General features: G+C 41.6%; 2 protein-coding genes and 1 non-coding gene across 7 annotated transcripts in view; 1 reads left to right on the forward strand and 2 right to left on the reverse strand.

The window, feature by feature from the left end:
• DRC3 (dynein regulatory complex subunit 3) overlaps positions 1–11,487 on the reverse strand; it is a 107,525-nt gene extending 96,038 nt beyond the window's left edge. Inside the window, exon 1 of the mRNA XM_069087877.1 lies at positions 10,885–11,487. The gene's annotated coding sequence lies outside the window, so the exon portion shown is untranslated. The remainder of the gene's footprint in view (positions 1–10,884) is intronic.
• TOM1L2 (target of myb1 like 2 membrane trafficking protein) overlaps positions 10,022–23,021 on the forward strand; it is a 151,148-nt gene continuing 138,148 nt past the window's right edge. For 2 of the 5 annotated variants that reach the window (XM_069087874.1, XM_069087876.1), the window contains exon 1: positions 10,022–10,234. In XM_069087874.1, coding sequence (XP_068943975.1) covers positions 10,183–10,234 — 52 coding nt within the window. In that variant the 5' untranslated portion in view covers positions 10,022–10,182. The remainder of the gene's footprint in view (positions 10,235–23,021) is intronic. The other 3 variants (XM_069087872.1, XM_069087875.1, XM_069087873.1) reach the window with 3 other exon arrangements.
• Positions 21,042–21,149, reverse strand: LOC138161177 (U6 spliceosomal RNA). Its single transcript, XR_011168299.1, has one exon. It is a non-coding gene; the product is annotated as a U6 spliceosomal RNA (small nuclear RNA).

Raw genomic sequence — 23,021 nt, forward strand, 5'->3', positions numbered from 1 at the left:
AGGCCAGATTTGAACTCAGGTCCTCCTGACTCCAGGACCAGTGCTCTATTCACTGTGGCACCTAGTCTCCCTTGTTTTTTTTTTTTATTTTTGCATCTAAATTCTTAAAGGAAAAGTTAATCGAGTTATAGGGATAAGTGGACAACAAAACCGTAATGCTAGGCAATCTCAATGTAGCTCTTTCAGATCTCAATAAATGTAACAAAAATGATAAACAAGAAAAAAGTTAAGGAACTGAATAGAATTTTAGAAATTAGCTATGATAAGTTTCTGGGATTACTGCGTGGTGCCTCTACAAAATCTGTTCTCACACTGACTTAAAAAAAATCTCACAAACAAAAGCACAAAAACAGAAATGCTAAAAACACATTTTACATATGATGGAATAAAAAAATATTTAGTAAAGGACCTTTGAAGAAAGAATTACAAATTAATTGAAGACTAAATAATTTAGGCCTAAAGAATTGGTGGGTCAAAGAACAAATCATAGAAAGAATAAAAAACTTCATCAAAGTAAAGGAAAAGGAGAAAACATACCAAAAATTATGGGATGCAGCAAAAGTAATCTTTAGGGAAAAATTTACATCTCTAAATGATTTCATCAACAAAAGAATGAATAGATCAATAAATTGGGCATGCACCTCTCCCCTCCTGCAAAAAACAAAACAAAAAGCCTAAAAATTCAACAAGTCAAAAATAGAAATTCTAAAAATAAAGAGATTTTTTAAATTGAAAGAAAAATTATTAAACTGGTAAATAAAACTAAGATTTTTCAAACTAATAGAGAAACAATTAGCTAACCCATTTTTTTAAAAGAGAAGAAAAGAAAATTGAATTAAAAAATTAAAAACAAGAATTCACAATTGAAGAAATAAAGTTTCAGAAGCATTTTGCCCACTATAATTGATAACAGAGATGAAACAGATAAATTCTTATAAAATATATAATATTCATATTAAAGAAGTAAATTATTTAAATAACTCAGTATCAGGAAAAATAAACTGCACAAACCATAAATAAATTTCCAAATTTTCCAAAGAAAAAGATTCCAAGGCTAAATGGATTTACAACATTCAAAGAACAATTAATTCCAATAACACATAAACTGTTTGTAAAAAGAAACGAAGGGATGCTTTCCAACTCTTTATACTTCATAAATATGACCTTGATACCTCAACCAAGGAGAAAGCAGAGAAAAGAAAATTATATATGAATAATTCAAATAAAAATCAACAAAAATATTAAATAAAGCATAAGTAAAGAAGTCATAAAACGGAGTAAAACATTATGCTCTATGAACAAATTGAATTTATACTAGGTATGTGTATAGTATAAACATAACATACCATCTTTATAAAAAAAAGAAATATTATGTTAATAGATGCTGAAAAGACTTTTGACAAAGTTTAATCCCTCTTTTCTTGAAAAAACCAGAAAGCACGGGAATAATAATAAAGGATTATTTTATAGAGCTAGAAAAAATAAAAATGAAATTCATCTAGAGGAACAAAAAATCAAGAATCTCACGGAGAAATGGAGCTTTGAAGAACCAAATCTCAAATTGTACCACACAATAGTGATCATCAAAAAAAAAAAAAAAGCACAGGAATAATGCACTTTCCCTTCATTTGCTAAATAGTATCTTTCTTAAATGCAGAATCAACGTTATATGTAATGGAGAGAAGTTAGAAGCCTTTCCAATTATACCAGAGGTAAAGCAAGAATGCTCATTTTTGCCATTGCCATTTAACATAGTCCTAGAAATGTTAGCTATAGTAATAAGATAAAAAATAAATCAAGAGAGAGGTAAGGGACAAACAAAACTATCACTGTTAGTAGATGATATGATGGCTTATCTAGAGAACCTCCAAAAAACTAAATAAAATAACTTAAACAATTAATAGCTCGTAAAGTTTCAGGATATAAATCTACATATATTTTTAGCATTTTTCTATATTACCAGCAAAACCCAGAAGAAAGAGAAATTCTGTTTAAAATAACTCTAGAACAGATAAAATATTTGGGAAACAGACACATCCCAGAATTTCATGAATACAACTACAAAATCCTCTTTACAAAAAAAAAAGGCAGACCTAAATAATTTGAGAATTATTAATTGCTCACAAGCAGGTCAAGCTAATATAATAAAAAGGATGATAGGACCTAAATAAATTTATTTATTTAGTTCCTACCAAATTACTAAAGGATTATTTTATAGAGCTAGAAAAATAATAATGAAGCTCATCTGGAGGAACAAAAAGTCAAGAATCTCAAGGAGGAACAGAGCATCACAGGACCAGATCTCAAACTATACCAGACAGTAGTAATCATCAAAACTGCTTGGTACTTATTAAAAGACAGATGTCAATCAGTGGGAAAATTACCTAACATATAGAAGCAAATGAACACAGTGGCATAGTTCAATCAACCTAAAAACTCTAGCTCCTGGGGTAAGGATTCACATTATTTGACAAAAATTGCTGGGGGAACTGGGAAGCCATCTGATAGAAATATTAGAATATTATCTCATATCTTGGAACAAGATGAACTCCTTGGGGCGGGTAGGTGGCACAGTGAATAGAGCACCGGCCCTGGAGTCAGGAGGACCTGAGGATCTGACCTCAGACACTTAACACACACACACACACACACACACACACACACACACACACACAAACTAGCCGTGTGACCTTGGGCAAGTCACCTTTTGTGACACCATAAAAAAAAATTTAGAGAAGCAAGGAAGAATTTCCTTTCAGATCCATGGGTAAAGGCAACATTGATCAAAAAACAAAGGATAGAAAGGATCACAGAAGATAAAATGGATAGTTTTTAATTATATAACATTAAACATTTTTTACATTAGTAAGATCAATGCCTTTAAAATTAGAAGGGAAATAGAAAAATTTTCTGATAATGGTCAGATATCTTAGAACTGATTCAAATTCATAAGAATAAGATCTATTTCTCAGTGGTCAAAGGATGTGAATAAGAAGTTTTCAATGGAAGAAGTCCAAGCTACCCACAACCATATGAAAAAATCTTTCTAACTCACTAATAAATGAAGAAATGGAAATTAAAGCCACTCTGAGGTCCCACCTCATATGCATCAGAGAGGCAAGGATGACAAAAATGGAAAATGACAATTGTTGGAGGGACTGAAGGAAAACAAGGTGCACTAAGGCGCTGTGGGAGCTGTGAAATGACCCAGTCACTGCAGAAATCAATTTGGAACTACACTCCTAGAGTCGCCAAATTGTACATACCTTTTGACTCAATGATATCACTACCTCAAGGAGATAAGAAAAGAGGGAAAAGGTCTGTGTGTACAAAAAATATTTACATAACTCCTTTAGCACTAGTAAAAAATTGGAAATAAAGGCGGTATCTGTCAATTGGAAATGCCTATGTAAATTGTGGTATATTAATGTAACAGAATATAACTGTGCTATAAAAAATGACAAAAGGTGGGGCAACTAGGTGGCACAGTGAATAGAGCACCGCCCCTAGAGTTAGAAGGACCTGAGTTCAAATCTGGTCTCATACATTTTACACTAGTTGTGTGACCTTGGGCAAGTCACTTAACCCTAAACCCCTTGCATTCCCCCCATCCAAAAAACAAACATAAACGACAAAAGGGGAATAGGTGGAAGAAAAACACTTTGTTAACTACAATAATTTAAATTAAAAAAAAAAACAATACCAAAAGGGATGATTTCAGAAAAATTTGAATAGCCTGATACAGGGTGAAGTAAATAGATTCAGGAGAACAATTTATATATAACAACAATAGTACTATAAAGAAAAGCAACTTTGAAGGATCTAAGAATTTTTATCAATCAAATTATTAACAATGATTCCAAAGGACTATGAATTGTGTTACCTATCACTTGACGGAGAGCTAATATACTCAAAGGAGATATATGATGGTCAATGTAGACATTTGTTTTGTTTGACTATACCTATTTGCTATGAGAACTTTGTTTTTCTTTTTTTTTTTAACCAGAGTTGGGGAAAGGGGAATGTAAGGAGGAAGGAGAATATAGTGAGGTAGCCAAAAAGAAAGAAAAGGAAGGAAGGAAGGAAGGTAGGAAGGAAGGAAGGAAGGAAGGAAGGAAGGAAGGAAGGAAGGAAGGAAGGAAGGAAGGAAGGAAGGAAAAAGAGAGAAAGAAAGAGAAAGAAAGAAGGAAAGAAAAAGAAAGAGAAAGAAAGAAGGAAAGAAAAAGAAAGAAAAAAGAAAAAAGAAAGAAAGAAGGAAAGAAAAAGAGAAAGAAGGAAAGAAAGAAAGAAAGAGGAAGAAGGAAGGAAGGGAAGAGAGAAGGAAGGAAGGGATCACAGAGGTCTCTTATTTTAAAATGCACAGAAGAAAACGGAAAGGACCAAAACAACCACAGGCAGGCCGGACAGTTTTTTAAATCACAGGATAAATCTGTTATATAATTAAAAAGAAAAGCAAGTTGTGTGTAATCGATACCAAAAGTTTCATTTAAAACTCTTTTTTTCTGTTCTACTGTGTATGTGGGAAAGCTCATTTTACTGTTTATTGTTCAAAATAAAAAAATTTTACATTGGAAAAAAAAGAAGCTGTTAGTGAACACTGTCACCACCAGTGCATCGCTCATAATTGCGCTGCTTCAGAAGAACAGAAAGTCACGCGTGTACACCGGCTACCAAACGCTGAACAACAGCAAAAAGTGAACCAACGCACCATGCCAGAGTTCAAGAGCTCCTGGATTTGGGGTTAGGCAGCCGGTCGTTTTCTTTATTGGATTTGCACAATGGCTGTTAGATATTTATGGCAGAGGAAGATAAAGAAAAGACTGCTTTCATCTCTCCAGCTGGATTTTACCAGTTTAAACATATGTTCCAAAGCATCTTGGGAACACTTGCCACCTTCCAAGGACTGGTGTAGGAAGTATTTGGAGACACGAACTACCTAGAAGCGTTGGTGTGCCCTAATGACATGATGGTCTTGGGAAGACTCTAGACCTGGGTTTGGCAAACTCTGTATGGCTCATAGGACAACTTGGCCCACTGCCTATTTTTGTACACCTGTGAGCTAAATGTAAAAATCATTCTGAGCTGGCAAGCCATACAAAAACAGGCAGGCTGGATTTGACCTGCAGGTCTAAGTTTGCCAACTCTTGACATGGACGAACAAGAAGAAAGTCTGATGAAAGGTTGGACTGGCTAGAGGAAAACGGTCTAGAATTTTTATTTTACAAGTGCCATTTTTGTAGAGCTCCTGTCAAGTATGTGGGTCATATTGTACTGCTAAAAGGCATGAATACTGTTTCTGGGAAGACAGACATGCTCCTGATTTAGCCATGTCCAAAGAACCTTTGAAATCTAAGGACTTTATTGGATTTGGCAGGTCTTATAAAAATTTATTAAAAACTATTATTATTTAAAAATTCTGCTGCTGCTGCTAAGCCACTGAAATGACCTTATTTGAACATATATTATTTAAGCGACCAAGAAGCAAGAAGACAAAAAAACATAAAGTTGTTTTAAAACCAACAAGGCCATTTGGAGAATGATGGACGGACTGATGTGAATAAGCTTTCAAAGACTTGACCAGCTGCCTCATACCCACACTGGTGCTATCTTATATTGGGAAGACTTGGGAGCAGATCCGTACCAAGAAAGTGATGGTCACATGGAACCAGTTGCATTTGCCAGGAGAGACCTAGTGACAGTGAGAAATGTTACCCCATCCACAACCTGGCTTTTTTGGCTTTGAAGTGGGCTATTACTGAAAAATGTAAGGCCATTATTTTCAGGGGAAAGTTACAAATATGGTTTAGACATATCCCAATCAGTGCTGCTGGATGCCAGAGATGGGTGGCAGCACTGGTAAACTATGTTTTTAGCATTAACTACCAAGTTGGAAAGACTTAGTGCTTCCAAGTCTTTGGTAAACAGATGCCCTTTCCATAGTACCATGACATTGATACTATGGTAACACCTAAAGAAGCAGTGAGTTATATGTCAACACCCAAGGAAGCGGACTATAGGGAGATGTCATCATAGCTAAAAGTCTGAGACTTCCACTATACAGGATACCAGCAGCATACACGAACCATACTTAATCTAACAACGTTTATTTTTTGCCTCAGTTGTCTGGATTACTGGCAAAGAGATCAGATGGCTGATGAGGGACTGCCTGAAGATATAAAACAAGAAATGAGGCAGTTAGAAAAGGGCTCAAATGCTATTTTTCTGAAGGTACTTCATTGCTGAGATGATAACAGAAGTTGGAGCTATGCAATGGAATATGGCACTGAGCTGGCACTGATGTGAGATGTGGTGTGTGTATGGTGTGAGGAAGCAGGCGGTGCTACCCAATGAATATTGCTCTAAAGCTTTGCAACGTTTACCTGATAGCCTTGAACATATACGCCAATAAAGGACCCTCAGAGCTAGCCCAAAATGGCTACAGATGTCACTGAGAAGTGTGAGTTGTACCTGGTTATGTGTAAAAAATATACTACAATTCATGCTTCATGTTTTGAGAATGTAAGCACTAGCAAGCCTTAGAACTTTCTAGCATTGACTTCCCATCTCTAAAAGGAGACAGAAAGCACACAAACTATACACTCGTGGAAACTGACCGCTAAGTGTCATGACAAGGTAGAAAATGAAATGACTGAGGAAACAAAGGCTCAAGTTTCTGAGCATATTGGTTTATTAAGCAATGTATGCCATTGCCTAATAAATTTGGATAAGGCCACCTCTGCTTGATACTGAACTCTGAATACAGGGGGAGACAGATTTTTATGCATTAAAAAATTAATCAAATAAGATCAATTAATTAAAAGAATACAATTACAACAGTACAACCAGGATGCAAAATTAGGAAATTTGATTCCTAACTGGAGGAAAGATTAGGGATTTTCCAAGTTGGGAGCAGGAGAGTGAACAGGTGTAATTCCCTGAAATCGAAAAATGAGCCATCCCACTCCTCACAAGTGTCTGTATTCAATCCATGGAATATGGAAACAATAACAGATTGGCCAGTATGGGGTCAGTCTTCAGATAAGACATGGGTTGCCTGAGATGTATAATTGTGAGGAAACTCTTTGCATCAGTCTTTAGATCTGACTGGATTTCTGGTCAGCATAACCTAGGTCCTTAAGCAGCAGCAAGGAGAGGTGGTCCAGTTTCCCCACCATGCAATGAATGCTAGGTTCAAACAATGCAATAAAGTTTTCTAACAAGACAGAAATTGAACTAGATCCATAACTGAACAGAAAGGGAACTGAGTTAGATCTAGAATTGAGTCACAAGATGCAGTCAGTGTGATTCATTCATGCCCACAGTATGTACTGGTATATCCAACCAAGAACCAGAAAGTGTCCACAGTTGCTAAAATATTATGGAGTATAGTATGCTTGAAAGGTTCCAGGCACTGGATTTAGGCTCTGGGATCTTCAGAGGTGCCATCTTTTTGTGCGTCAGTGGCAGTACAAACCGATGATCATGTAAGAGTACTTTTCAGTATATAGACATCCTGTGAGGATCTATTCTGATCAAGGTTCACTGAAGGTTCACTGCCCAAAGAACTGTGAGACTTGGCTGGCATCAGGAAGTCTAGAATGAGATCTTGCTACCTTCAAAGAGAATAGCATCCCAAATATTTAGACTGCATTCTGATGAATGAAGGAAGGCACTGTTACCACAACAAAAAAGTCTCAGTGGAGAAAGCATATGGCTTATCTTGAAAATGCATACAATTTTAGCAGGAATAAAGCCATCAACTTTATGCCCTGTAGGTTGATGTTTAGGTGTGAACAATGCCTACACACTGATTTGTATTTTGGAGGGACTAAGGACAGAAAGACTAAAATTACAACCAGTCTATCTCTCTGCTGAGCAGGAAGTAGAGGACAATAATAGGAATATTTATCCATGTAGCATATATTTTGAATATATGTTCATATATATATATATATATTTATCCATTAACATATAGGTAAGATATAGAAATGTTAATTATCATACTTTTGACTATGAACTATAAACTAGTTACTATAAACATACTTTTTACTAGCATTTTTGTTACGCTTCCTTGCTTTGTACTGGTGCTATGATTGTATTGTAGCAATATTTCTCTGTTAATTTTGCTTAGTTTTGTTAGTTCTCTAAATAGTTTCACTAATTTTGTGGTTTCATAGGCCTAGTGTAGTTATTATTGCTATTAATACTTGGCTTGTAATATATATCTTACATATAATTTAGACCTGTAGTCACAAGACACCTGTCAAGTGAAGCTTTGCATATATTGTGGTGGTGCCTTGGTGGTCTGAGATCATTACCTGGTCTTTTGACTGAGTTCAGATTTTACAGAACAATTTTTATTAAGGAGATTTGTTCTGTGAAGCTTGGATTCAGACAAAAGGCTGCACCTGAGGGTGCCTCAAGGCCAGGGGTCCCCACCCGTGGATTAGACAAAGCTCCCCCCCCCCCCCGAAGGTATGGCTGTGAGCATTGCGATTTTCCTCTCCCATCTCAATTCCCTTTCAGCCGGCCTACCTCGTGTTCTACATCGATTACATCTGGAATGAACTGTATTGGGCATTGGTAGGGGTATAGGAAAGAGAGAGAATAAAGTGAAAATAGAGTGGAAAAAGCAGCCAGTTGAGTTCTGGGTTTGAATCACAGCTCTGACTCTAGATGAGTAACTGGGAAAGTTATTTCACCTCCTTAAGGTTTCCCAACTGTAAAATGAGGATAATACTTGCACTCTCCACTTCACAGGTTTGCTGCAGGGAAAGGATGGTTGGAAACCTCTGGCTAGGTTCAGAGTGGTGTAAATAACGAATCCCCTGAAGGGATCTGTTGAAAAAGAATTGTTCCATTAATAAAGAAAGTTGGCAGAGAAAAGACAAAGGAAGGATGGATAGATGGAAGGATGGAAGGGGAAAAGAGAGAGAAGAAAGGGTGAAGGAGAGGGAGAAAGAGAGAGAGGGAGGGAGGGAGGGAGAAAGAGAGAAAGAGAGAGAGAGAAAGAGAGAGGTAGAAAGGGAGAGAAACAGAGAGAGAGACAGACAGACAGAGAGAGACAGACAGAGAGAGAGAGGGAGGGGAGATGTAAGCAATAAGTGGTGACAATATTCAAATTAGCACCGCATATTTCCATTGGGCTAGACCTAATCATCGTATTTTACAGTTATAACTCCAAACAGTGCTAATTCGAATACATGAAGCTACTTCCCCAGCAGCCAAGGACCCTTCCAAACGGCGACAACGCGGGCTGAGGCGTCCCCACCGCGGGGATGACGAGACTGACCCCCGTGGGCACGGACTAGCTGCTCCGAGGCCCAGATCCCGGACCGACAGCTAGGAGTGGGGTGGGGGAGGGGGAGCGAGGTTAGACCTTGGGGTCCCGACACCAGTCCCTGACTCCGCTACCGTCCGCCCTGGCCCCGGCGGGGTCCTGGGGGATCAGGCTAGGCTGCGGCGCCCTTCCCCTCTGGTCCGTCCCCGAAGGCCGCTCTGGCTTCTCAGCTCGGGATATCTCACCTTCCGGAGCTCTAACCTCCGACTCGTTTCAGCCTCGAAGAAGTTGGCCCGGTTGCTAGGGGAGGATAACGCGACTGTCTGGTTGCTAAGGGGAAATCCGATGACGGACTCTCCAAGGTGAAAGTTGACTGGTCACATGTCCAAACTTTTGGGTGGGGGAAAATGCTTTTCTCACCAACCAGTCACAGAGAAAACAAATCTCCCTCCAATCGCTGTCTTCTGAGGGCGGGGCCCTCGTCGGCCCGCCTCTGCGGGAGGTGGTGGTGACGTCCTCATTTTTAATCCAATTATTATGGGAAGCCTTCAGATAGATCACTATTTTGGCGAATCAAATTGAGGGTCTCCGACTCGGGGCCGGGACCAGAAAGCTAGCTCAAATGACCTACCTGCCCCGCGGTCCAATCAGAGGCTGCGGGGTAAATGCGGGGGGGCTTCTCGGAGGACGGTCGATGGCCAATGGGTGGAAGGCTACGGAGGCACGGTCCAATGAGGACTTAGATCGGCAGGAGGGGCCGGGAGACCCGAGCTCGCCGTTCGGGAAAGGGGGCAAGTGTCACTCAGGCCGGGAGAGCCGTAGGGGGTGGTTGCGACGGCTGCAGCGGCGGCGGCGGGCAGCTTGGTCGGAGCCTCCGCCGCCTGCGGTGCTGTCCTCGCAAGATGGAGTTTCTCCTGGGGAACCCGTTCAGCACCCCGGTGGGACAGTGCCTCGGTAAGGCCCTCAGGGCGGTTTCGGGGTGGGGGTGGAGGGGCGGCATCTCGGGGCGTCTTGGTCCAGCCCCAGCCTTCCTTCTCCGGGCACTGTGCGGGCCGCGGTGGCGTGGGCCTGGGACGGACAAGGGAGAGGTGCCAGGCCCCGGCCGCGTCTTTTGAGTGGGTGCCCGGGTCATCTCCCTAGCGCCGGCCCCCCCTCCCCCCGACCAGAGCATCTGATTGGATGCTTCCCCGGGGGGTTGGCCCCTGCCCGAGGACCCTGCTCAGGCCGGTCAGAGCAGGAGAGTGTGGGGTGGCCTGGGCAAGGTCCTCTGAGCGGTGCCAACTGCCTGGTGTCAACCCGAGCCATCCTTGTGGTGCCAAGCGGTACCTTCCCTCCCTGACGACCTCATCACTCCCTCCCTTCTTCTTCTTCCTCTTCTTTCCTCCCTTATTCTCTCTCCTCTCATTCTTTCCTTCTCCTTTCTCTCTTCTCTCCCTCCGTTCCTTCTTCTTTCCTCTCTCTTCTTCTTTTTTTTCCTCTCTCCTCTCCCCTCCCCTCTTCCCTATCTCCCTTCGCCCTCCTCCCTCTCTCTGCATGGCACTGTGGAAGGAACACTGGCTCTGGAGTCAGAAGGCCAGGGTTCAGACGTTAATCCCGACACTTACTGTAGGTGTGACATTGGGCACATCATTTAATCTCCCTGGGTGTCAGTTTCCTCATCTCTAAAGTGAGGGGATTCGCCTAGATTGTCCCCTTGAGATCCCTCTGCCTCTCAGTCTGTGATCCGTCCTTTTTATGTGAAGACTTCTGCTGCATCTTTGGTTTGGGTGGGAAGGGGCTGGGGGTGGAATTGCAACACTGATAGTTTCCTTGATACTAGTGTGATGACAGGGAGGTGTATCAGGGAAGTGGCTGCAAAGCCCTGAGACGGCCCGCCCGGATAGGCTGCACAAATCGTTGTTGAGGATCTTCTTACCAAAAAGCTGTTTGCTCATTTGCCCAAGGCAGACTTTTTGCTAGAGGAGTAGTCAAGAATGTTGTGACTTGGTTAGTTTACAGGCCGAAGGGTGGACTGGTCAAACATCTTTTTTGGGCGGGTGTATTTTTTATACTGGCATGCAGGACTGGTTAAGGTAGTGGTGATTTACCTATAGGCTGCCTTGTTTTCCTGGTTTTAGAGGCCTGAGAAGCTACTGAACCTGCCTAAGAATTGGTTTTTGGAAATGATTAAGGAATGGAAGAGGTTGTGTCTTAGTGGTGTAGGGGCCAAGGAAAACTTTCCCAGTTCCTTCTCTCTTCACCCCTAGTTTTTTTTTTCCACATCCTTCAGGTAATTTTCCATAAGGACCTTATGTCATGTTAGTATCAGCTCCTCCGTTCAGTTTGGAGTCTTAAAACTCTTTGGGGGCAGCTAGATAACAGTGGATAGAGCACTGGCTCTGGAGTCAGGAGGCCCTGAGTTCAAATGTGGCATCAGATACTTACTAGCTGTGTGATCCTGGGCAAGTCATTTGACCCCATTGCCTCCAAAACAAACTAATAAGTTAATGCAAAGATGAATTGAGTAATGTAGGGAGGATTGTACCACAGAACTGCCCAAGCACATAGAAGGGCGAAAGTTAAACATAATCTTATAGTGACTCAGTCACATTTTTCCATCAGGGAACATCTGCTGAGACAATTGTCCCTTTAGAAGTTCGAGCAAAGGTCTTAAGAGTGGCTAAAGGTTAGAGTAAATGTCCTTCATATACGTTTACTAGTGTTTGAATTTTTGTGTTAGTAAGTGAACAGAAGCTGCTTCCACAGCCCTTTGTGCTCCATTAAACGTCTGTACTTTGGAGACATCATGATCTGTTGGACAGAAGATGGAATATGATAACCAATTAGCAAATACATACTGAGTTTCTTTTCTGTGCTGGCCACGGTAACCAAGGCCTTGTGGGCAATACAAAAGCATGACGCGGTTCTTGCCCTCAGAGAACTTCTGGTTTTATCATAGAATGTTAGAGCTGGAAGGGACCTTAGATGCCCAGGGCTATAGCAGGAAAAGCAATTGACTAGACTGTTAAAGAGATTGGGATTCTCATTCCTGTTGTGTCACCAACTTGCTATATGACTTTGGGCAAGTCCCCGGCAATTAGAACATGCCCGGCAGATAGGAAATGTTTTGTCTGGACCTCACTCTCCTTGTCTGTCAAATTTTAGAACTGCATCTCGGAATCTCTTATGGTTAAAACAGAATTGTGTTCAACTACAAGTTACCTAGGCCAGTCTTCCACCTATATATTTATTTCACTTAAGGTGCAAGTAGAAACAAAACTGACCTATGTAAAGCAGTCAGGAATAATAAAAAGTAACAGACGATTAACCGTTCAATTGTACTGTGGAAATGCACTGCAGAAGAGCAGTTAGAGCTGAATGATCCTGGAAGGCTTTCAGGAAGACTAACTTGAAAGGAAGGAATGAAGGTTCCTGGCACGGAGGGCAGGAACGAGAGGTGCGTTCATGGGACAGTAAAGAGATAGGCACGTTTAGAACAAAGGGTGACTTGTTGAGGAGCGTTGGAAAAAGTGGTTGGATATGTAAGGTGGAGTCAAATTATGGGGAACATTAAAGGCCTGAAGTTTCTTGCTATCTTATACTTTTTTCTTTCTATGACTTTTCCCCACTAATAAAGTACCTCCCACCTGCTGCAAGGTGGGTTTTAAGGCTTTTTGTTGATCGTATCTTTTTTTAAAAAGAGTTACTGAATTATGAAGTGTTAGGATTGTGATCTATGGGAGTAGCAGTTTCCTAAATGATGTCATCTCTTTTATTCTCTTGGTTCACACTCGTAGGGAACTTGTATTCAGTGATTTTGAGACATTTTTGTGGCCGCTTCCTACCTTGACAATCTTACGCCCTTCTTCCTTCAGTGCACTCCAGAATGTATCCAGATCGGTCTGCTTTCCTTTCCTTGTTCATGGCACTCACTGTCCCATCTCCAGGCCCCTGTACTAGGTCCTCATGCCAGAAATGTTTTCCTCCCTCACTTCTACCTCTTAGACTCCTTAACTTCCTTCAAGACTAAGTTCAAATGCTTCCTTCTACAGGATGCCTTTCTTCATATCGCAAGCTTCTGAAGCCTTCCTCTCTAAGGTTACCATATACAAACTGTGAACACATCCTGATTGTACCTGTATATTTATGTGTGGTCTCCCCTCATTGGAATAATATAAGTTCTTTTGAGGACAGGAACTGTTTTTGCCTTTATATCCTCAATGTCTTCACTGTGTGTGTGTGTGTGTGTGTGTGTGCGTGTGTGTGTGGCTAACATCTTTGGCCAACAGAATTGATCACATTCTACTCAATTATTTTTTGTGGCCTTTGAGAACAGTGATTTTTTTAAGTTGAGAAAGTGGAGTGGGAGGTACAGAATTTAATTATCCTTATTTCCTGCTTTTTATTTTAGGACAAATCTTCTAGTGTTGAATGAACTACTTTCAGATCTATCACACAGTTTTAGAAAAGGTATCATTAGGTGGAGAGTTGACCAAATAAGGTACAAGGATGCTTTTGCAGTTTTCCTAATTGATGTGTATCTAAAAATTTTCTGAAGATGGAGTTTTGGATACTTACAAATAACCCCTGAATAGGTGGAGAACCCAGACAATAGTGCAGTGAAAAGCAAGGCTTATTCATGGCATGGTTTTATAGTTCTGCTTGAGTGAGCATGTAAGAAGCAGTTTTCTTTGGTGAGATGTACATATGTAGGGATGCTATTGTGCTAAAGCAGCTTCATGGTGTCCGAGTATTGAATGTCCAATTCTGCCTGACTATATTGACTAGACTAATTCAAACAATTGTACTGAATTCAGCAAGTATTTGTTATAGCCTTCTGCAGACAAGCCACAATGCCAAGGCACAGTGCTGGCTGTCAGAGAGCTTACATTTTATTTACAGGAGCAGCTAGAGTTAGTTAGCTGTGCCTCTGGGTGGTGCAGCGTACTGGGCCGGGAGTCAGGAAGAAGGAATTCAAATCTAGTCTCAGGTACTTAATTAGCTGTGCAACGCTCAGAAAGTCACTTCACTCTCCTTATCTGCTTTTCCTCATCTGTAAAATGGGGATAATAAGCACCTCCCTCCCAGGGTGGTTGTGAGGATGAAATGAGAGATAATTGTAAAGTGCCTAGCACTTAGTGATTGTGCTATATAATTGTTAACTATTATTAGAGGGCATCTAACACACACACAAGGAGACAGGTAGGTGGCTAAATGGACAGAACACTGGGCCTGGAGTCAGGAAGACCTGAGTGCAGATCTGCTCTCAGACACTGACTAGTTGTGTGACCCTGGGCAAGTCACTTAACCTCTGTCTTAATCTGCTGGAGAAGGAAATGGCAAATCATCCTAGTATCTTTGCCAAGAAAACCCCATGGATAGCGTAGTCCATGGGATCATGAAGAGTCACTGGACAACTAAACAACAATATATACACAAAGGACACAAACAAGTTGGAGTCCAGAGAGACATGAGTCAAGTCAGGGAGCTTTGAGGTAGCACTTACTCTGTCCAAGACATTGCACCGATACTAGGGACCAGCCCTGCCCTCTAGCTCACATTCGAGCGGGGAGGTAGAATCATGCACATAGCCATGTGTCTACAAGATATATACAGGATAAATCGGAGGTAATCTCGGAGGGAGGGTATTCACCTTCACCCTGTTCATACAGGGACCTTTTAATACAAGGACTCGAAAAGGCAATCTTGTAGAATGTAGGATTTTAGCCGACACTTGAATGACGACAGGAGGCAAGGTGAATAAGGAGAACATTCCAGCCAGTGGAAAGACACCAAGTAGGGAAGGGAAGTGTCTTGTGTAAGAAACAGCAAGGAGAGGCCAGTGAGTGCAGCTGAATCCTAGAGTACATTCAGGGGAGCAGAATGTAAGAAGGCTGGATGGGCGTGAAGGGCTTTAAAAGCCAAACAGAGGGTTTTATATTTAATACTAGAGGGAATAGGCAACCACTGATAGGAAGGGGACATGGTGGAACCTGGGCTTCACAGCTGAGTGGGCTGGCCTGAGGAGAGGCTTGTGGCAGGGACACCAGCTGGAAGCAGAGAGAGTTCAGGTGTGAGGTGGTGAGAGACCATACCAGAGTGGTGGCAGTGTCGGAGGGGAAAAGGGGACGTGCAGGAGAGATGCTGACAAACAAATATTTGAGATGGTCAGTGCAGTTATTATTATGTCCCAGATGAACACTTCCATGTCCACTCCAGTTCTTTATTTGCTCTTTAAACAGTGAAGGCTGGTTTTTGTTCTTGGGGGAACTTTGCCTGTGAATACACGGAGTGATAGCATTGGTAAACTGCAGAGATTTCAAATATCAGAATTTATTTTTTCTGTCATTGAGATATGAACCTATCAAGTTTTCAGTCCACAGATATTTATTAATCTCTGTGTACAAGCCACCCTCTCTGGAAGGTCTAGAAATGAATAAGACTTACTTGATTTTTACCCCAAAAGAGTTTAATGAATATTTATAAAGCAATACCTAGCAATCAGTCAGGTCAAGGCATTTGTATGTCCCAGGCAAGGTTTCAAAATTCTTTATCCTGTGTCTTCTGGAGACTTCAGCCTGCATTGTAACATGTGTAATTTGGCTCATCACAAAATAAGTGCTAATGCGTATGGATGGTAGAATATTCTGGCATTAAAAAAATGTACATTTGTGAATACATGCATTGGTGTGTATGTCTGTAAGGAATAAGTATCAAAAGAAGAGAGGGGCAGAGACAGAAGCAGTATGTGGTTATAGATCGAGGCCTGGATCTCAGAGTCAAATAGACAGAGGTGCTAACTCTGTGACATGTACCAGCTGTGTGACCCTGAGCAAGAAAACCTCTCATTGCTTCAGGCCAGCTCTCCAAGCTTGGTTATCAACCAATGTGCACTTATTAGCTACCCGTTATATGCTAGGCACTGAGGAGGGAAAGAGAGAAACAGAGCTGTCAAGGAGCTTATTTTTTGTTTTTGCCTTTTGGAAGGGGGAAGGCAGGGCAACTGGGGTTAAGCGACTTGCCCAAGGTCACACAGCTAGTAAATGTTAAGTGTCTGAGGCCGGATTTGAATTCAGGTCCTCCTGATTCCAGGGCTGGTGTTCTATTCACTATGACACCTAGCCGCCCCAGGAGCTTCTATCCTTCTGGGGGATGTGATGTTTTCAGATAAGTAAATACTGGATATAATGTACACTGTTGAGGGTGGACCTAAAGCCAAAGCACTACCCTGTTCAGGCTTGATTTGGGGACCAAATGAAGCATTCATAAGTCATTAAACACTTAAGAAGAGGAAGTTACTTTATCTTAATACAGAAAGGGTATGCAAAAAGGGTATAATGACCCTTAACTTTTATGAATTTTCTCCCCCTTCTGTTCATATGTTTCTGGTTAACATGGTAAAATATAGGTATTCTAGTGACCTTCAGACAAGCACCAGCCTAGAAGCGTCTCAACTCCACATGGATGGGCCTTTTATGCCCATAGGTGACCAGGAAGCTGCACCAAGAGAGGGTGGTGCCAGTTAAGTCCCAGGTTGAGGGAGGTGGGGAAGAACTTGTTTCATCACAAATTCAAAGTGATTTGGGGGAGGAAAGACAAACAGCTGTGAGAAGCAGGAAAGGCCTCTTGAAGGAGCTGGCAATGGAGGTGAGCCCCCTAAAGGAGCCAGGGGTTCCAAGAAGTCAAGGTGAGAAAGAGAGTATTTCTAGCATGAGGGACAGCATATGCAAAGGTACATAGGTAGGAGATAGAATGCTATATGGGGATCAGCAAGTAAGCTGGTCAGTTGGAGTATGGAATGTTTTAGGAGGAGTTACACTAAAAAGATAGGCTGGACCATATTGTAAAGGACTTAAATGCCAAATCAAGTAGTCTGCATTTTATCCTAAAGGTAGTTGGAAGCTCTTGATGGTTTTTGAAAATGGGCAAGCCAGCATCTCAGGAATATCAGGCTGGCAGCTGTGTGGAGAATGGATTGGCAAAGGGAGGAATGTATATAAAACCAATCGGGAGGGCTGTTCCAATAGTCCAGGCTGGAGGTGAGGAAAGCCTGGATCAGAGTGCTTGTGATGGGAATAGAGACAAGAGGACCAGTGGGAAAGATGTTGAGAATGTGTAATCAGCAGGACTTAGCATCTCATTGGATATGAAGGGGATGAGGGAGTGAAAAGTCAAGGATAGACTGTGAGGTTATAAGCTGGGTGACCAGAAAAATGGTGATGCCTTGACAGAAATTGGGAGAAGGATGGTAGGAGCAAGTGAAAGGTTTTTAAAGGTGCAGAAGATTTTGGCCTGTTTCTAGAAAGGAAGAAAAGAGTGGGTGGAGATGGGGAGATTGAAAATAAAGGGGAGAGAGAGAATCAGAGAGAAGAGAGAGAGAGGGAGGGAGAGACAGAGAGAGGGAGGGAAAGAGAGAGAGATGGAGAGAGAAAGAGAGACAGAGAGAGACATAGAGAGAGGGAGGGAGAGAGAGAGAGAGACAGAGACAGAGAGAGAGGGAGGGAGGGAGAGACAGAGAGAGAGGGGGAGAGAGAGAGGGAGAGAGAGAGACAGAGACAGAGAGAGAGAGAGGGAGGGAGAGACAGAGAGAGAGGGGGAGAGAGAGAGGGAGGGAGAGAGAGACAGAGACAGAGAGAGAGAGAGGATCATCAAAGGACTGTGCTTGTGGAGGAGTCGGAAGGGAACTGGGATCAAGGGCACAAATAGAGGGGTAGATATCGGTAAAGATCAAGTCACCCTATCCTGCAAGAACTGAAGTAAAAGACAAGATGGAGGGGATGCTGAAGGATTTGAGTCTTCAGTGGCGTCTTTCAGAACTTTTGTTCCTTAGCTTTACCACATTTGTTTACAAAGATTAACAAACTCGATTTCAGTTCTGGTCGAGGGTAGACTCAACCTTCCTTTCATTGGACAAACACAGTTCACAAAAATCACTGTAATAACAGAGGGCAAAGGTCAGGGTTGTTCTCCGTACCATGACCGATCCTCCCTTCTCGTTGATTCCGGAGCTCAGCTCCTGTCTCCAGGGGGTTGCTTCTAGGAACTTGAGCACTGACCAGAGATGCCCAGGTTGCTGTTCCTCTACTTGAGAGCCTCTTGCTCCTCTTCTCAAGTTTGGGACTCCCTAGGGAGCGTCTTGGACACCGTCAGCCATCCTCTTCTTGGTAATCTCCTCTGTTTTGTTTTCATGACAGTGTTTTCTCCTGGTTCTCTTCTTCCCCGTCTGACCGTTCCTCGCTAGATCTTCATCCAGGTCCTGCCCCCTAACACTGGGTGTCCCACATGCCTCTGTCCTGGACTTTCTTCTCTTCTTTCTCTGTATTATTCTGCTTGATCTCATCATGATTCCCAAATCTGTTTGTCCAGCCCTAACCTCTCTCCTAATATCCACTCTCACACCCGCCTGTTGCACATCAGCTGTCTCACACTCGATGTCCTGTAGACATCGTAAACTCAGCTCTCCTCAAACTATCCCTCTTCCCCACTTCCCTGTCACTATCCTTCAGGTCAGCAAAGTTGGCAGTTTAGGTGTCATTCTTGACTCATCACTCTCTCCGACACCCGTCTCCCTGACATATTCCATTATTTATCGAGTTCTGTCATTTCTACCTTAATAACATCTCTCATATACCCCCTCTTCTCTCCTCTGCCATTGCCACCACCCTGGTGCAAGCCTTCATCACCTCTTTCTTGGACTATTTGCAGTAGCTCACTGATTGGTCTCCTTGCCTTCTGTCTCTCCCCCATCCTAATCCCTTCCGCACTCAGCTGTCAGATTGATTTTCTTAAAGCTGAGGTCAGACCATATCACCTCCTACTCACTTAACTTTAGTGGCTGCTTATTCCTTCCAAAATCAAATATAAAATTCTGTAAAATATAAAAATTCTTTGGTTTTTAAAGCCCTTTATGACCTGATCCCTTCCAGCCTTTCTGCTTTTCTTACCCTGCACTCCCCTCCTTGTGTTCTGGGGTCTAGTGACGCTGGCCTCCCTGCTGGTTTTTGCACAAGACATCCCATCTCCCAACTTAGGACATATTCACTCACTGGCCTCTATGCCTGGAACTCCCTCCCTCCTCATATCTTGGCTTCTCTGGCTTCCTCCAAGTCTCAGCTAAAGTCCAGCCTTCTGCAAGAAGCCTTTCACAGCCTTCCTTAATCTTAGTGCCTTTCCTCTGAGATTATCTCCAGTTTATCCTGTGTATATCTTATTTGTGCGTCATTATTTTCATGTTGTCTCTCCGTTGGGATATGATCTCCTAGAGGCAGGAACTAATTTTTACTTTTCTTTGTATCAACAGTTTAGCTTGGCACTTAGTAAGTGCTTAATAAGTACTTATTGACTAGATTTGACTAGTCAAAATTCCCCAAACAGTATCGGCAAAGAGGAGATGTTCACACCTTCCATTGGGAGATGCCTTTAAATCCAGAACAAAGGCTCGATGCATTAACCTTATTATAGGTTGACGAGGCTACTCTTGGTCAGATCTTCTCCCCAGCTATAAATACGCCTAATTAATATAGTGTATCACCTTTTTAGAGGCATGTGGACAAAAAATTTGATCATAGTAGCTATAATTAAGGGGCTCATGCCATCAAACACAACCTTGATTTAATTTATTCTCCTAGCCTTTATCACTGCCCTGTAATTCCTTGTGGTGATGTCTTCTGCATCTTAACACCTCTTATGAGAATTGAATTTAAGTAGCCTACTTTCTTACAGACTCACTGATATTTTTTCTTTATTCCACCTAATAGAATACCTGTGTATTTCACTAGTCATTTGAATGTTCTTTGGAGATATGTTGTTGGATAAAGAGAGGGAATTTAAACATATGCTGAGTTGTCTAACTGGCTAACTTGCTTTAAGCCATCACCAGCTGCTATTTTAATCATTAATGAAGCAGCCTTTGTTATGTGGGAAGTATGTCAGAAATCATGCTTGAGGTCTTATGTTCACATTGAGTTTCCATCTTGGAGAGTTGGCCTGTAAATCTTTGGGAGCCTGGGACAAGGATAGCACATTGTGATAAACCACTGTTGAGTCTCGAGGTTTAAGTGCAAAGATCATGAGCTCTCGTTTTGGATATGTTGATGCCTATGGGATGTCTACTTGGAGGTGTCAGATGGGAGATGGGGAGAGAGAAGCTGGTTAGGCTGATTTGGGAGTCGTCTACATAGAAATGGCTATGAGGTATCATGTTAGGGCTTTTCACTTGTTTCCTTTTGTTTTCAGATCCCATGGATTTTCACATATCTCTCTCTCACACTCCCCTACCTATTAGTCTTCTTTTGTAACAAAGACTTATTAAGAAAAAAGAAAAAAATGGTTCATCGAAGCCAGCCAAGCATCAGCCCAGTCTGACGAGATGGGCACTGCTGCACATGCACGGTCTCCTGCTCAGAAATGAAGGGAGGGACTTGTGTTTTCTCAGCTCTTCTCCAGGGTCAAGGTTGATCATTGTCTTTATGTGCTTTCCAGTTTTGTGTTACTGCTCGTCATGTTTTCATTGTTGTAGCTAAAAATACTACACATTGGGGTGGCTAGGTGGTGCAGGGAATAGAGAACCGGCCCTGGAGTCAGGAGGACCAGAGTTCAAATCTGGCCTCAGACACTTAACACTTACTAGGCGTGTGACCTTGGGCAAGTTGCTTAACTCCAATTGACCTGCCCTCCCCCACTCCAAAAAGCAAAATAAAATAAATACTATACATATTGAATATTGGATGTTTTTGTTCTGCATACTTCATCAGTTCATATAAGTACTTTTTTCTTTTAATTTAAAAGTATGGAACCCATCATGAACTTGTATGTCATCCTGACACAAAGGCTATCCCAATCTCCTCTCCATCATTTCAATTTTAGTTACGTGTGCTGCTGAAGTGAGTATTCGTCCAAGTTTTATTGTGCTTCTCTGAATTCTTCATATTCATTGTTTCTGTTTTATTTTTTTTTAATTTATGGGATAAAACAAGCATTTCCATAACAGTATAATTAAAAAGATGATTGCTACTGAAATTGCAAATCTATTATGCATAACTTGCTGTTCCTTTTAAATATATAATAAAGTTATCATGTAAATTTCTTTTCATTGTTTCTTATAGTGTGGTAATATTCCATTATATTCATGTATCACTATTTCTTTAGCTATCCCCCATTCAGCAGGCAACTACATTATTTCTAGTTCTATCACAAAAAGTAATGTACCCCATTGAGTTCTTGTGCAGATCCGCAAAGGAGAAATCATGTAGAGTGTTGGAACATTATTAGTCAAATTAGAAAATGGCATCTAAGAAATTATCGTTCATCATATTTGAAAACTGAGCCTGCTAGTGCTTCCAGATGACACAAACCCCTCTTGTGAGCCCTCATAATTCTTAAAACCTTAGAGACCCCTTTGTCCTAGCAATACCACTTCTAGGGCTGTATCCCAAAGTAATCACAAAAATGGGGAAAGGACCCACACGTACAAAAATATTTATGGCAGCTCTTTTTGTGGTGGTCAAGAGCTGGAAATTGAGGGGATGCCCATCAATTAGGGAATGACTGAACATGTTGTAGTATTTGAATGTAATGGAATACTGTTGTGCTTTAAGAAAGAATAAACAAGCATACTTCAGAAAATCATGGAAAGACATATGTGAACTGATGCTGAGTGAAGTGAGCAGAGCCAGAACATTGTTTGCAGAAACAGCCACAGTGTGCAATGACTGTACAATGCCCTTTCAGCAGTGCAAGGACATAAAACAATTCCACAGGACTCGTGATGGTAAATGCCATCCACATCCAGAGAAGGAACTATGGAGACAGAATGTAGAGTGAAGTAGACTGTTTTCTTTTTTGTTTTGTTTTTTTTCTTTCTCACAGTCTTTCCCATTTGTTATAATTCTTCTATGCAACATGATTAATGTGAAAATGTGTTTAATAGGCATATATGTGTAGAGCTATATCAGATTGCATGCTGTCTTGGGGAGGGAGGAGAAAATTTAAAACTTATGGAAGTGAATGTTAAAAATAAATAACTTAATAATTTTGGGGGGGGGGAGAGGGCAATTGGGGTTAAGTGACTTGGCCAAAGTCACATGGCTGGTAGGTGTGTCAAGTGTCTGAGGCTGGATTTGAACTCAGGTCCTCCTGACTTCAGGGCCCATGCTCTATTCACTGCGCCACCTAGCTGGCCCTTAAATTAATAAATTTAGAAAACAAAAACAAAACCTTAGAGATCATCTAGTTCAGCCCACCTCTTATAGGTGAGGAAACTTAGATTCCAAAAAGTTAGATGTTAGATAGTATCCAGAGTTTGGATTGGAGCCCAGGTCTCCTGATTTTTAGTACAGTGCCCTTTGTGCCATATCCCTTGGCAAAATCATTTTGGAATTGTGGTGGTAGAATTTAATGGGAATGTAAATTTAAAGATCTTCCCTTTAGATCTATCTAGCCCCTAGGCTAAAGTGCACCTGGAGCCTGGGGTGGGAGGCTTGTTTTTCAGTAGATACTTCTTTATTGGCCAGTGAGTCAATAAGGTTGTTACATTCTCTGAGCCAGGAGAAGGCTATATAAGCCCTGATGTGAGGCTTTGTTTTGGGGCTCACTTTGAGAAGCGTTCTGTGATTTGATCTGGATTCTGGGAAGCCATTGTTGACAGCCCCCCCTCGGCTTTGAAAAACCCAGATGTTGAAACCCAGATGTTGTTTGGTATGGATGTAATGGTTGGACAGTTTGGAAATCTGTCTACTTGATCTATTTCTGTCTTGATAATTCT

The sequence above is a fragment of the Petaurus breviceps genome, unplaced genomic scaffold, assembly GCF_028583685.1.
Source record: "Petaurus breviceps papuanus isolate PSGF00001 unplaced genomic scaffold, PetGlider_PUasm1.0 183, whole genome shotgun sequence".
NCBI classification, from domain to species: Eukaryota; Metazoa; Chordata; class Mammalia; order Diprotodontia; family Petauridae; genus Petaurus; species Petaurus breviceps.